The sequence below is a fragment of the Rhincodon typus genome, chromosome 2 (assembly GCF_021869965.1).
Source record: "Rhincodon typus isolate 14 chromosome 2, sRhiTyp1.1, whole genome shotgun sequence".
In the NCBI taxonomy this organism is placed as follows: domain Eukaryota; kingdom Metazoa; phylum Chordata; class Chondrichthyes; order Orectolobiformes; family Rhincodontidae; genus Rhincodon; species Rhincodon typus.
In genome coordinates, this window is record NC_063333.1 from 48,664,713 (window position 1) to 48,680,455 (window position 15,743).

Sequence of the window (15,743 nt, forward strand, 5' to 3'; positions counted from 1 at the left end):
ACCTTGTTATCTCAGATTCTCCAGCATCTGCAGTACCTACTATTTCTAAAATAAATATTAGCATGATTTGGGAAAGATTCAGAAATTAAAAATTCTTAGATCAAACCTCTAAGAATAAATTTGATAATATAGAGTTGCTTGAAAAGTTAGATGAAATTTTATGCTATCTCTCAACAATTGTTTGCAAATTATTATAAGTCAACACAGTAACGAAGGTGATTTAATGTTTGATTCACTGATGGAGGACTATTGAGAGGATTGAATAAGTAGAGTCAATTATGAAAATTAACTTATTAAAGGGATATTGCAAGTTCTTTTGATTCATACGGCAAGGAAATATAAACTTTTATAACCATGGATGGACTTTTATTAATGTAAAACAATGTTGTCTGGAATGATAACTTTTCAAAATTCATTGGAATTATCAAAGCATTATATACAATACAATATAGCACATTAACAGGTCCTTTTGGCCCACCAAACCTGCGCCGATTCCTAATTCTAATTTAGATCCACTACTTATTGTCTATGTGCGGTTGCTATCCCTCTGTTCGCCTCCTATTCATATGTCTATCAGAATATGTCTTAAATGTTGCTAGCATACCTGCTTCCACCATCTCCACTGGCAGTGCTTTCCAGGAACCTACCACACTCTGGGTGTTCCCATCCAATCCGTCCCATCCAGTCCTAACTTGGAAATATATTGCTGTTCCTTCAGTATTACTTGGGAAAATTCCTGGAACTCCCCCTCTAACAGCCAAGCGGGTGTACCAACACCAAGTAGGCTGCAGCAATTCAAGAAGGCAGCTCACTATTGCCTTCTCAAGGGCACTTAGGGATGAGCAATAAATGCTGGCTTACTGAGTCATGTCCACATCCCATAAAACAATTCCCGGGATACTGGACTGGCTGTGGAGGAAATGACGCCTACAGAGAGCTGAGACCAAATTCCTTGCAGAACATTTTCCTAGTGATGTTTTTGGGATATGTTAACCTAATTCCGTAGGTTTGTTAGGACAGGGAGAGATTTATCATCCAGTACTATCTGACCGTACACAATACTGGGACAAATGGATAGGACTAGAATAGAGAATAGTATGTTAATACCTGGAGTTGAAATAAATGAAAAAACTAAAGCTTGTTAAATCAGATTTATATTGCTTGTATGCGAATGCATGGGTAGATTGGCATGTGGAATTATGCTGTAGTGATCTGGTTGAAGGAAGGGCAGTACTAGGTGTTAAATATTCCTAATTTAAGTGTACAAGAAAGTGAGGAAAGGCATCAGTACTGGTTCAGGACAGCATTGTTGTACTGGTGGAAGCAGATATCTTGGAGGATTTGTAGAATCAATTTGGCTAGAACTAATCAACAGGAAGGGTGTCTTCACTTCGCATGGTGTAGTCTACAGGCCACCAATTGAAGGGAAGGACGTCAAAGAACAAGTCTGCAAGGAAATTATAGTTGAAAGTATTATAGGCTAGTAATTATGGATGGTTTTAATTTGAATAAAGACTGGGATAATGGTAGTGTTAAGGACAGAGAGGGGCAAGCCTTCTTTCATTGTGTTCAGGAAAATTTTCTACAGCTGTAAGTGTCCAATCACAAGAAATAAGGCATTGCTAGGCTTGGTTCTTAGAAATGAATTAGGTCAAATACTTAAATGTCAGCGGAGGAAAATTTAGGGGACGCTGATCATTGTTCCAAGAGATTTCAGATAATGGTAAAAAATAATAACAGACAATTCAGAATGAAACCGGGGAAGTGCTAGCTTCAGTGGGGCAAGAACAGAGTTGACCAGATAGACTGGAGCCTCTCCTTGTAGCTCATACCCTCTAATGCAGGCAGCATTCTGATAAACCTCTTCAGCATCCTCTCCAAAACCTCCACATCCTTTGCTGTAATGTGATGACCAGAATTGAACACAATGCTCTAACTGTGACCTAACCAAAGTCTTCTAAAGCTGCAACATGACATCCTGACTCTTGTACTCAGTTCCCCGACCAATAAAGGCAAGCATGCCATATGCCTCCTGTACCACCCTATCTACTTATGTGGCCAAGTTCAGCGAGCTATAGACTTGAACCCCAAGATCCCTTTGTACATCAGTGCTGTTGAGGGTCCTGCCATTAACTGTATACTCTTCCTTAACATTTAATCTCCCAAAGTGCAGCACCTCACATTTGCCCGGATTAAACACCATCTGCCATTTCTTCGTCCATATCTGTAACTGATCTATATCCCTCTGCATCCACAATTCCATCGATCTTTGTATCGTCTACAAATTTACTAACCTACCCATCTATATTTTCATGCAGGTCATTTATATATTTCACAAACAGCAGAGATTCTAGTACAAATCTCTGCGGAATAGTGCAAGTCACAGACCTCCAGCCAAAAAAACACACTTCCACCACTATGCTCTCCCTTTTATGAGCCAGCCAGTTCTGAATCCACACATGCAGGTCATTGTGGTTCCTATGCATCTTTAGCTTCTGGAAAGCCTACCATGAGGGACCTCGTCAAAAGTCTTACTGAAATCCATTTAGACAGCATCCACTGCACAACCCTCATTGATCACCTTTGTTACCTCCTTGAAAAATTCAACCAAGTTAGTAAGACATGACCTGCCTTGCACAAACCCATGCTGACTGCCCCTAATTAGGCCATGCTTTTCTAAATGCATGTAAATCCTATCCCTAAGAATTCCCTCCGAAAGCTTCCTAACCACCCATGTGACACTCATTGGTCTATAGTTTCCTGAATCATCTGTTTCCCTTCTTGAGCAGAGGAACAGCATTAGCTACTCACCAGTCCACAGGGACCTCTCCAATTGCTACCGATGATACAAAGATCTTGGTCTAAGCCTCAATAGTCTCTTGTTTCTCTCAATAACCAGGATAGATCCCATTGGGCCCTAAGGACTTATCCATCTTAATGCTCTTCAAGAGACCCAACACAACTTCTTTCTTGATCTCAAAATGCTCTAGCATATTGACATGCTCCACACTTACTTCACTATCCTCCATATCCATCTCCTGGGCGATTACCAATGCAAAGTACTCATTTACAATCTCACCCACGTTTGTTCTGAATTTCAGCACCGCGGTGGTTCTTTTGAGAAGTTTAAGAAAAGCCAAGAAATTTGAGTAACCAAACACATGTTAAGTGCTTTTGATGACTTCAATTGTTCGTTACCAGCATCAAATTGTCCTAAGCTGTTTAAACTGGTTCTGAGGCCAGCAATGTGGTGCAGTGTTAATAGAGGCAAAGGATATGGGGATCAAATGACACGTCAGTTATTTTTGACACACATCAAATATGTGGTAATATCAATATTCAACATTGGAGAAGAGACTTCGTGTTTGGTGTTTGGTGTTGGGTTTAAAAATAAGAGGAAAACGAATTCTGACGATTGAGTCTCTTTGGAATTCTGTTCCCCAAAAGCCAGTAGATACAGAATTTTAAAATATTTTTACAGCAGTGGTAGTTGATTCTTGATTACCAAGGGGATGAAAGAATATTGGGGTATACAGGAATGTAGAATTGAGGTTAAAATCAGATCAGATCGTGAGGACTCAAACGACCATGTGACCTACTGTTCTCTATACTTATGTTCTCTAACATGTTGAAGTCTACATATCGAATAACACTGCAGACAGCTGTGGATCATAACCCTTTGAATGATCTATCATGAGTTCATAACATGATTTTAAACTGTTTCATTAGAATTTACTGCTATAACCATGCAACTTGAAATTCATTCATGTTGCAATCAGATAATATTATGGCGGACTCTTTATCAAGAAGATGAAAATGAATGTCATGATCAGAATAGATTCGTATATAATATGATAATTATGGAAAATCTTTGTGTATTTAGTATAAATCTATTGTTGGCAAAGTAAAATCTACATAAAATAGAAATGATGATGAGAAAATTGTAATGCGAAATGAAACTGCATCTCATTAAAACCTTTTCATTTTCTTTCTGCGGGAAATGTGATGAAGGTTCATAAAGAATTGCAGTTTGGGTTAGGGAACTTGGGTTCTACAGGACTTACATACTTAATGGTAAGTCCTGGGGAGTGTTGCTGAACAAAGAAACCTTGGAGTGCAGGTCCATAGTTCCTTGAAAGTGGAGTCACAGGTAGACAGGACAGTGAAGGAGAAGTTTGGAATGCTTGCCTTTATTGGTCAGCGAGTTTAGGAATTGAGAGGTCATGTTGCAGCTGTACAGGATATTGGTTAAGCCACTATTGGAATACTGTGTTCAATTCTAGTCTCGCTGCTGTAGGAAGAATGTTGTGAAACTTGAAAGGGTTCAGAAAAGATTGACAAGGATGTTGCCGGGGTCGGAGGGTTTGAGCTATAGAGAGAGGCTGAATAGGCTGGGTCTAGTTTCCCTGGAGTGTCAGAGGCTGAGGGGTGACCTTCCAGAGGTTTATAAAATCATAAGGGGCATGAATAGGGTGAATAGCCAAAGTCTTTTCCCCATGGTGGGGGAGTCCAAAACTAGAAGACATAGGTTTAAAGTGAGAGGGGAAAGATATAAAAGGGACCTAATGAGCAACTTTTTCACGCAGAGGATGGTGCGTGTATTGAATGAGCTGCTGGAGGAAGTGGCTGAGGCTGGTTCAATTACAACATTTAAAAGGCATCTGGATGGGTATAAGAACAGGAAGGGTTTAGCGGGATATAGTCTAAATACTGGCAAGTGGGCCTAGATTAATTTAGGATGTCTGGTCGGCATGGACAAGTTGGACCAAAGGGTCTGTTCCATGCTGTACAACTTTATGACTCTAAGTGGAGGATATGTAGCTTAAAATTTAATTTGTATCTCTACATTGTGTTAGGAATTTGGAAGTTATTGTTTTCACTTTCATTTTAGATTTATTCTGAGAGTGGTATTGGGATGCCTGGAAATTTGTTTGCATGCATTTAAATTAAGTCTTTAATACTCTTGAGAATCTTACATTGCATTAGAGAGGAAGGTAAGGATGAAATACTGTGCTGCCCAGTGACAGGAGTGATACAGAAAGTCAGTAACATTTGGCAGAATACAGGTTTCATTCAAATAGAATCGGTCTGTAACCAATGTTTACATCAGATACGCTGTTAATTTAGTGGTTCTAAAAGGTCAGAAGCAAAGAAACCCTGAGTGGCTGAAAAGTCAGTAAGACGGAAGCTCCAGGAACAGAAGGTTTATGAAGTGTCAGAGAGGAATGCCATCTACAAGGCTGTTAAAGTTTACATAATACATGTTAAGGAATAAGTGAGCTAATTTAGCAGTTTGTTTAAGGAATCCAAGGAGAGATACTATCTAAGGAAAGCAACCTTGTGTAAATGCAGAAATGTTTTGAAAAGAAACTGATTGCATTTGACAAAAGAGCTTTAAAACAGAGACAATGCTGACCCTTCACTGAAGTTTGTGTGTCTGTAATGAAGTTGTGGAGGGTGAAAAGGCTGAATCCCTGTATGGCATTTGTTATAAGTTTATTTTAAATAGTTCCTATGGTTTAGCAAAAGTGTATGTTTTTCTCTTGTGTTCTAAACATTTATATTCTTTTATTAAACATACATTGGCAGGCTTTTGTCGATATGTTAAGTAACAGATCTTCATGGTAGACCAACAGCAAAAATAAAACTTGCCGTTTTTCAGCGCAGGTTCCATTCTGGGATTTGATTTGTCCAGTGTTACCATCATCTGGGATCGTAACAGTTTCAAGAATCAGGATACATTTGGATAGATTTTAAGCTACCCTATAAATTTTATGTACTGCTAGATACAACTCAACAATTCATGGGCTGAGGCATGAGATTCTATGCCCTTGCCACTTAACTCCATACCCAGGCCAAATAGGGCACTGAACCTTTAGGGAAATTTTCAGTTTTGGCATCACACTTGCATCTAGAGCAAGTGCAAAGCCAGATGTGAGAATTGGTAATTTTCAGATGTGTTCAATGGAATGTAAAAGTGCAGTTAGCTGCTTCGATCAGCTTAACAGACCAGGAGGCAGGCAAGTTGGGCTAACACCATAAGGAAGCAAGATCAATGCTGGCATTAAATCAGGAATTATAAGGACAGGAAAAAAATATTCAGCTCCTTGAACCTGTTCAAATCAATTAATTGATTATTGATCTGTGCCTTAACTCACTTTACTCCCTTTGATATCTCTAGTTTGGGGGTGAGAATTCCATGTTTCTTCTGCATTTTGTGGAAAAGTTCCCATTTAAGTTTACTCTTAAATGACCAAATTTTTATCAATGTATCATTTAAGGTGGTCAATTAGATTATCTCTGACCTTCTAAATACAAGCTGTTACAAATCATGTTCATGTATCCTATCCTCAAATTTTAATAGGTTAAAGCCTTAATGATGTGGTGAGTCTACACTGTAGTCTCATAACCCTCTTCCACATGTTATGCGTAAACCTGAATGCAATAATTTGAGATTAAGTTTGACCTAGGCTCTATAACTGATTTATCATTCCTGACTTTTGTATTCCAGGTGCCTTGAGATAATAACCAACATTCAATAGCTTTTCTTTTACTTTCTGCACATATGTACTAGCTTCCAGTGTCTTATTTGTGAGAATGTTTGTGTCAGTTTTGCTCTGCAGTTCCTAGCCTATCGTCATTTTCTAAATATTCAAATTTGTCTTCTTGGACCCAAAATGGAAGCCTCTTACTTATCCATACTACTATAATTTTGAGAACTAATTTGTGCTGTCCGTAACATTTCTTGCTATTTCATTTTTTTAACTTGTCAATATATTGTGAATGTTTATATATCTTTATTTTGAAAGTTAAAATATTTTAATTATGTATTTTATTTTTCAGCCAGAAAGTGAAGTGTCTACTACAGCTGATGACTATACATCAGAGGTAAATATTTTGTAAAGAATGCATGATATTTGGGGCTCAAGATTATTAGAAATTATATTCTTTCATTTTGTAGAATTAAATATTGGTAAAACAACAAAGTACTCCACTAAAAGGATATTGGAAAGAGATACTCCAGAAGGGATTAAGAATCTGCCCCAACAAATTCAAAGGGAATTTATAGATGCTTAGACTTTCTCAGTCCATGATCTATTCTAAAATTATTTCAATGAATTTAAGAGTAGCCAGACTTTTTCAGCAGCCATTTATATCTTGGAGTTCTAAAGGACACTAACAAGGCACTTCTGGAGGCACTATCAAAAAAAAATTATTGGGTCATGGTTCCATTCTGCAGAGCTGGAAATGAGCAACCATAACACCTCTATTTAAAAAGACCGAGATGCTGAACATCAGTAATTCTAATAAGGTGGGCATAGTATAGTAACTCATGGATTCTGCATTTGTACAATTAAACACAAAAATCAAGGAGTTGTTGTCAGTATTTCAATACAACTGTCGAGGGTCTGCACTTTATCTATCCTGCATATTGTAATTGGAAATGCTAGAAGTTGTCAACAATTTCAACTGTTTTATTGTTAGCCTCTGTCAAAACCCGAGAAAAAAGCTACATTTTGTTGAATGAGGATTTTAATGGAGTATTCATTTATAAAAGGGCTCAGACTAATGTTTCAAAATCTTGTAGAACAGAAAATTATTCCAGAAAGATTAGAGAGATTTATTCATTTCAGAGGGCATTTCAGTTTTTAAAGAAAGACGATAGGTGATTTCTATTAGAGATAGTAGGAACTGCAGATGCTGGAGAATCCGAGACAACAAGGTGCAGGGCTGGATGAACACAGCAGGCCAAGCAGCATCATAGGAGCAGAAAGGCTGACGTTTCGGGCCGAGACCCTTCATCAGAAAAGGGGGAGGGGAAGGGGGTTCTGAGGCGGATAGAAGATGGATAGAGGAGAGGAAACAAACAGGTCGAAGAGGCGGGGATGGAGCCAGTAAAGGTGAGTGTAGGTGGGGAGTTGGGGAGGGGATAGGTCAGTCCAGGGAGGACGGACAGGTAAAGGGGGCGGGATGAGGTTAGTCGGTAGGAGATGGGGGTGTGGCTTGAGGTGGGAGGAGGGGATAGGTGGGAGGAAGAACAGGTTAGGGAGGCGGGGACGAGCTGGGCTGGTTTTGGGATGCGGTAGGGGAAGGGGAGATTTTGAAGTGTGTGTTGCAGGGTTCCCAAGCGGAATATGAGTTGCTGTTCCTGCAACCTTCAGGTGGCATCGTTGTGGCACTGCAGGAGGCCCAGGATGGACATGGCGTCTGAGGAATGGGAGGGGGAGTTGAAATGGTTCGCGACTGGGAGGTGCAGTTGTTTATTGCGAACCGAGCGTAGGTGTTCTGCAAAGCGGTCCCTGAGCCTCCGCTTGGTTTCCCCGATGTAGAGGTAGCCACACCGGGTACAGCGGATGCAGTATACCACATTAGCAGATGTGCAGGTGAACATCTGCTTGATGTGGAAAGTCTTCTTGGGGCCTGGGATGGGGGTGAGGGAGGAAGTGTGCGGGCAGGTGTAGCACTTCCTGCGGTTGCAGGGAAAAGTGCCGGGTGTAGTGGGGCTGGAGGGGAGTGTGGAACGGACAAGGGAGTCACGGAGAGAGTGGTCCCTCCGGAAAGCAGATAAGGGTGGGGAGGGATAGATGTCTTTGGTGGTGGGGTCGGATTGCAGATGGCGGAAGTGTCGGAGGATGATGCGTTGGATCCGGAGGTTGGTGGGGTGTTACGTGAGGACGAGGGGGATTCTTTTTTGGTTGTTATTGCGGGGACGGGGTGTGAGGGATGAGTTGCGGGAGATGTGGGAGACACGGTTGAAGGCGTTCTCGACCACTGAGGGGGGGAAGTTACGGTCCTTGAAAAAAGAGGACAACTGAGATGTACGGGAGTGGAATGCCTCATCCTGGGAGCAGATGCGGTGGAGGCGAAGGAATTGGGAATAGGGGATGGCATTTTTGCAGGAAGGTGGGTGGGAGGAGGAGTATTCTAGGTAGCTGTGGGAATCGGTGGGCTTGAAATGAATATTAGTTTCTAGGTGGTTGCCCGAGATGGGGAGAGAGGTATTAGAGATAGTCCAGGTAAACTTAAGGTTGGGGTGGAAGGTGTTGGTGAAGTGGATGAACTGTTCGAGCTCCTCGTGGGAGCACGAGGCGGCGCCGATACAGTCATCAATGTAACGGAGGAAGAAGTGGGGTTTAGGGCCGGTGTAGGTACGGAAGAGGGATTGTACCACGTAACCTACAAAGAGGCAAGCGTAGCTTGGGCCCATGCGGGTACCCATGGCCACCCCCTTTGTCTGTAGGAAGTGGGAGGAATTGAAAGAGATGTTGTTGAGGGTGAGGACAAGTTCGGCTAGGCGGATGAGGGTGTCAGTGGAGGGGGACTGGTCGGGCCTGTGGGACAGGAAGAAGCGGAGGGCCTTTAGGCCATCTGCATGGGGAATGCAGGTGTAGAGGGACTGGACGTCCATGGTAAAGATGAGGTGGTGGGGACCGGGGAATTGGAAGTTCTGGAGGAGGTGGAGGCCATGGGTGGTGTCACGGACATAGGTAGGGAGTTCCTGGACCAAGGGAGATAAAATGGAGTCCAGATAGTTGGAGATCAGTTGGGTGGGGCAGGAGCAGGTGGAGACAATGGGTCGACCTGGGCATTCAGGTTTGTGGATTTTGGGAAGGAGATAGAAGCGGGCAGTGCTTCAAAATCTCCCCTGCCCCTACCGCATCCCAAAACCAGTCCAGCTCGTCCCCACCTCCCTAACCTGTTCTTCCTCCCACCTATCCCCTCCTCCCACCTCAAGCCGCACCCCCATCTCCTACCGACTAACCTCATCCCGCCCGCTTGACCTGTCCGTCCTCCCTGGACTGACCTATCCCCTCCCCAACTTCCCACCTACACTCACCTTTACTGGCTCCATCCCCGCCTCTTCGACCTGTTTGTTTCCTCTCCTCTATCCATCTTCTATCCGCCTCCCCCTCTCTCCCTATTTATTTCAGAACCCCCTTCCCCTCCCCCTTTTCTGATGAAGGGTCTCGGCCCGAAACGTCAGCCTTTCTGTTCCTGTGATGCTGCTTGGCCTGCTGTGTTCATCCAGCCCTGCACCTTGTTGTCTCAGGTGATTTCTATTGAAGGGTATGACAATGTAAGGTATGAAAATGAAAGTCTGGAATATTTAAAATAAATTCTGAGAATGGAATGAGAGCTGAAAGCATATACAAATAACACACAAATTTTGAATGCTGTCATGAAGTATTCTCACAGAGAATATTGGAGACAACCTTGCAATCATTCCAGACCCGAATGAATGCTGTCGCTAGGGAAATTATGGTTGGATCAGTAGTCTTTCTCAAATCTTATCTTGTGTATAAATTGTGAAACTTTGAAATACAATAGGAAATTTATTTCAATGATTTTGAAAAAGTTATTTTGCCTATATGAGAGATGTGACCCCTCATGTACACCAAGCAGAGAGCATCAGGGCATTAAGCAAAATCGAGCAAAGTAGATAGAGCTGAAGGGAGCAAAAGTTGTGCAACTTCGATGTACCACAGTTCTCTGTGAGCCTTCAGCAGTGAAAAATAATGTTTAACAGCACATATTTAGAAGAATGAGTGGTGATTTAATTGAGACATGTAGAATTCTTAAGAGGCTTGTCAGGGTAAATGCTAATTTCCCCTCATGGGAGAGTCTAGGACCAGAGGGTATACTCTCAGAATGAAGGGGTGCCAATTTAAGACTGAAATAAGGAATTTCTTCTCTGAGACTTGATTCTTTTGAACTCCTTGCTGCAGAGAGCTTTGGGGCAGAGTCCTTGTGTATATTTAAGGCTGAGTTGATTGATTCTTGATCAGTAGGGGAATCAAGGAGTACAGGGAATGGGCAGAAAAATATACATGAGAAACGTTGGATCAGCCATGATCCTGTTGAATGGGAGTGTATACTTGAGCGGCTGGATGGCTTACTCCTGTCCATGTATCTTTTGGTCCTTTGTAATGTGGAGGATACACCTTAGTGCTAGGAGTCCAAGACAATGCTGTGTTGCTATGATGGGCAAAGTATGCTGATCGGTTGGGCATGTGATTTGGTAATGTATGTTAGCATAGGTTTAACTTATAAAGAATTAACCTATCAAGAAGGTACTGATTGCAAGTTTACTAGCTTTTTGCTTACATCATAGTAGCCTCAAGTTCAATCTCTAGCTTCTTGTTTGCACAAAAAAAGGTAAAGGCTGATAAGTGAAGCTACTGTGAACATTTGAGAGAAGAAAAAAGCATTCATAATTTGAGATGTATTAATGTTCTTTTTAATTAAAAGTGACTATTAATGATTTGCGTTCAATTTCTGATGGATGTGAAAAGTTATAAGAATGTTTTGGTGAAATGCAGAATGACCCAACTGTTAGACAACCATGTAACGAAATGATTTGACACTATTTCACATGCTGCTCACTTGTATTAATAAATGTTAATGCTGAATTTTTTTTTCGAAAGATTTTTAGGAATGAATGAGAAAATGCTTAAAAATATTGTTTGGTTTGTACAGGCAAATGGTTGTTGTACAGTGCAACAAGAAACGGTATTTAAAGCAGAAGATATGATGAGGGTACAGTATGAAGTCAAATAACTTGCTGCATATTTAACCACAGCTACTAACTGAATTTTTTCCAAATGGTTAGAACGGTTCCCAGAGTATAAGTCTGTATAATTGCCTTCATTCATTGAGGTGAGAGTTAATTCCAGTTGATATCAAGGCAGTTTTAGGTTGAATGTGACAATAAAGATCCTTAGCAAGACTGAGGATAATGGAAATTGGGGAAAACATTCTTCCGGTGGAAGTCATACCTAGCATAAAGGGAGATAGCTGTGATTGTTAGAGGGCAGTGCATCACTGTATTCCTCATGGTAGTGTCTTATGCCCAATCATCTTTAGCTGGTCAATCAATTGCCTTCCTTCCATCATACGGTCTATAATGAGGATGTTCATTGATGATTGCATAATGTTCATTCATGAGTTCTCAGAGACTGACACAGCCTATGTCTATATGTGGCAAGTCCTGAACAACGTCCATGCTTTGGTGATAAGTAACGATTTCCCCAGACCAGTGTCAGGAAATGACCATCCCCCTTTCAAGCAAGAATCTAATCATCTCCCCTTGACATAGTGCATACTGGCAGCAGTGTGTACCATCAGTAAGATTCACTGCACCATCTCACGAAGATTCCTTAGACAGCGCCACTCAACCTATGATCTCTACCGCCGAGAAGGAGAGGATGTAGAGGTGTTGGTGTTGGACTGGGGTGGGTAAAATCACACAACACCAGGTTATAGACCAACAGGTTTATTTGAAATCGCAAGCTTTCAGAGCATAGCCCCTTCGTCAGGTGAAGTGAGAGAGAAGCACACAGAACACAAAATTTATGGGCAGAGAGATCAAAAGATCATACAAATAGTGTGAGTGGAGTGTTGAAAAGTAAGTCTTTGCAGGTGATCAAAAGTGTTTGGCAGTGTGAATAAAATGTCAACAGCTGAATAACAAGCAAAGGGATGACCCACAATCAGATTAAATGAGGCAGAGAGATAATTACAAAAAATTAAATATAAGGGAATCCAAGATCACGATTGAGGCCGTCTTCATGGGTATGGAACTTGACTATCAGTTTCTGCTCGGCGATTCTGCATTGTTGTGTATCTTGGAGGTCGCCTTGGAGGACTCTCACCTGAAGATCAGAAGCTGAATGTCCTTGACTGCTGAAGTGTTCCCCGAATAGGAGGGAACATTCCTGTCTGGCGATTGTTGCGTGGTGTCCATTCATCCATTATCATAGTTTCTGCATGGTCTCGCCAATATACCATGCCTTGGGGCATCTTTGCCTGTAGTGTATGAGGTAGACAACATTGGCCAAGTCACCTGAGTATCTACCGTGTACGCAATGGGTGGTGTTCCCACATGTAATGGCAGTATCCATGTCGATGATCTGACATGTCTTGCAGAGATTGCTGTGGCAAGATTGCCTTGCGCATACACTGGATCTGCTCAGATGAGGAGGAACGTGACGGACACCCAAAGATTTTGCAGGATACCCTCATAAGAGCGGGATACGATGCTCCCCTCATTGATTGCCCGTTCTGACATGCCACAGCAAAAAACTGCAATGATCTCCTCAGAAGACAAACACAAGATATGACTGATAGAATACACTTCGTCGTTCAATGCTTCCCCAGAACGGAGAGACTACGCCATGTTGTTCGCAGCCTTCAACATGTTGTCGATGACGGTGAGCATCTCGTCAAGATCATCCCTATGCCTCCACTTCTTGTCTTCAAACAACCACCAATAACATTAAAGAGACCGTTGTTCGCAGCAAATTACCCAGCCTACAGGACAACGTTGACCACAACACCACACAACCCTGCCAGTGGCAACCTCTTCAAGACATGTCAGATCATTGACATGGATACTACCCTCACACATGGGGACGTCACACCACATACACGGCAGATACTCGGGTGACTCAGCCAACGTTGTCTACCTCATATGCTGCAGGCAAAGATGCCTCAAGGCATGGTATATTGGTGTGACCATGCAGACGCTACGACAACAGATTAATGGACACCACGCAACAATTGCCAGATAGTAGTAATGTTCCCTCCCAGTCAGGGAACACTTCAGCGGTCAAGAAAATTCAGCCTCCAATTTTCGGGTAAGCGTCCTCCAAAGTGACATTCAAGATACGTAACAATGTAGAATCGCCAAGCAGAAACTGATAGTCAAGTTCCATACCCATGAAGTCAGCCTCAACTGTGATCTTGGGTTCATATCGCGCTACATGTGACTTCACCACACTTCTGTATCTGTAAAATCATCCTTACTATCCTGTTTTAACACCATTACCCTGATAAATTATTATGATCTCTCTACCTTAATTAGTTTGTGCAATTTTGGATTACTTGTTAGTTTGGTTAGACCCTTGGCATGCAACTCTTATACCTATCATGTTATTCCAGTTATTTGGTTTGACTGCAGCGCCATCTTATATTTAATTTTTTGTGATTATCTCTGTACCTGATTTAGTTGGATTATAGGTCATCCCTTTGCTTGTTATTCAGCTGTTGACATTTTACTCACACTGTCTAACACTTTTGACTACCTGCAGAGACTTACTTTTCAACACTCCACTCTCACGATTTGTATGATCTTTTGATCTCTGTGCCCTTGATCTCTCTGCCCATAAATTTTGTGTTCTGTGTGCTTCTCTCTCACTTCACTTAATTAAGAGGTTATGTTCTGAAAGCTTGCGACTTCAAATAAACCTGATGGAATATAACCTGGTGTTGTGTGACTTCTGACTTAAAAGGACAAGGGCAGAAGAAACATGGGAATGTCATGACCTGCAAGTTCTCCTCCAAGCTGCATGTTATGTTGGCTTCAAGCTATATCATTTTCCTTTAGTGTCATTCGGTCAAATACCTGGAATTCCCTCCCACACTGCACTGTGGTAGTCCCTACAGACCAAGGAGTGTGCCTGTTCACCAGTACTTTCTACAGGGTGACTATGAATGAGCATTAAATTTGACCTAGCTAGCAATGCCCACATCCCAAAATCAACTTCATAAATTTCAAAAATAAGTGAGTTATTTTATCAATTTTTATAGATGCTCCATGAAAAGCATCCTGTCGAGATGCATCATAGCTTGGTGTGACAACTGTTCTGCCCAAGACCACAAGAATTTACAGAGGGTTGTGAACGCAGCCTGCTTCATCATGCAAACCAGCCTTGCATTCATTGACTCCGTCTATAGTTCTCACTGCCTCTGGAAAGCAGCCAACATAATCAAAGACTGCTCCCACCCTGATTATGCTTTCTTCCAGCCTCTTCTGTCAGGCAGAAGAGAAAAAAGTTTGAAAACCCATACCAACAGATTCAAGAGCAGTTTCTTCCCTGCTGTTATCAGATCTTTGAATGGATCTCTCATATATTAAAGTTGATCTTTCTGTGCAACTTCTCTATTGCTGTAACATTATATTCTGCATTTTGTTCTGTTATCCTGATGTACTTGTATCGGTATAATTTGCCTAGATAGCATGTAAAACAATACTTTTTCTGTATCTTGGTACATGTGACAGTGGTAAATCAAATCAAATCAGTATAGAAATGGTCTGACTGGTAAGTAAAGTGGAATGCTAAATTTTGATACCTGTGGATTCAACATGATTTCTCTGATCCCTCTAACAAATGCAGGAGCTCTTTCTAAAGTAAATAGCCTAATTTCATTTCTTCTTAAGTCTAAGTGTAGCATTGATTGGCAAATCAAGAAAACCTCTCAGAGCAAATATACAAGAGCAGTTGCAAAACATTTTTAATTTAAATCAGTGTTGATGCAGAGAATGATTGGAGCATAAGCAGGGTTAGGCCCTTTGCATCTTCAAGCTTCCTCTATTCTTCAAGATATTTTATAGTAACACCGTGCAGAGACATTATGACACACCTTTGGATAAGATGCAACTTGAACCCAGGCTTCCTTATTCAGAGGTAAGGATGCTGCTACTGCCCCAAAGAGCCCTCACCTCTACCATCAATATATTTTTCTAATCAACCTAATCAGAGATGTTATTAAAGACCTCTGGAATAGGTGGGGTTTAAACATGGGTCTCCTGGCTCAGGGTAGGGGCACTACCACTCCACCACAAGAGCCTTCGTCTCTACCAATCAATAAGATTATAGCTGATTTAGCTCAGCTGCACCGTCTGTAGTAACCCATTATTCTTCACCATCTGTTCATCTCCAATATTGGAGAAAGCTTTAATT

The 15,743-nt window shown here is 41.6% G+C and overlaps 1 protein-coding gene across 1 annotated transcript in view; it reads left to right on the plus strand.

The window, feature by feature from the left end:
* Positions 1-15,743, plus strand: part of akap9 (A kinase (PRKA) anchor protein 9) — a 92,494-nt gene that overhangs the window by 27,052 nt on the left and 49,699 nt on the right. The window contains exons 3-4 of the mRNA XM_048607914.1: positions 6,844-6,888; positions 11,479-11,538. Of these exons, the coding sequence (XP_048463871.1) occupies positions 6,844-6,888; positions 11,479-11,538 (105 nt within the window). The remainder of the gene's footprint in view (positions 1-6,843; positions 6,889-11,478; positions 11,539-15,743) is intronic.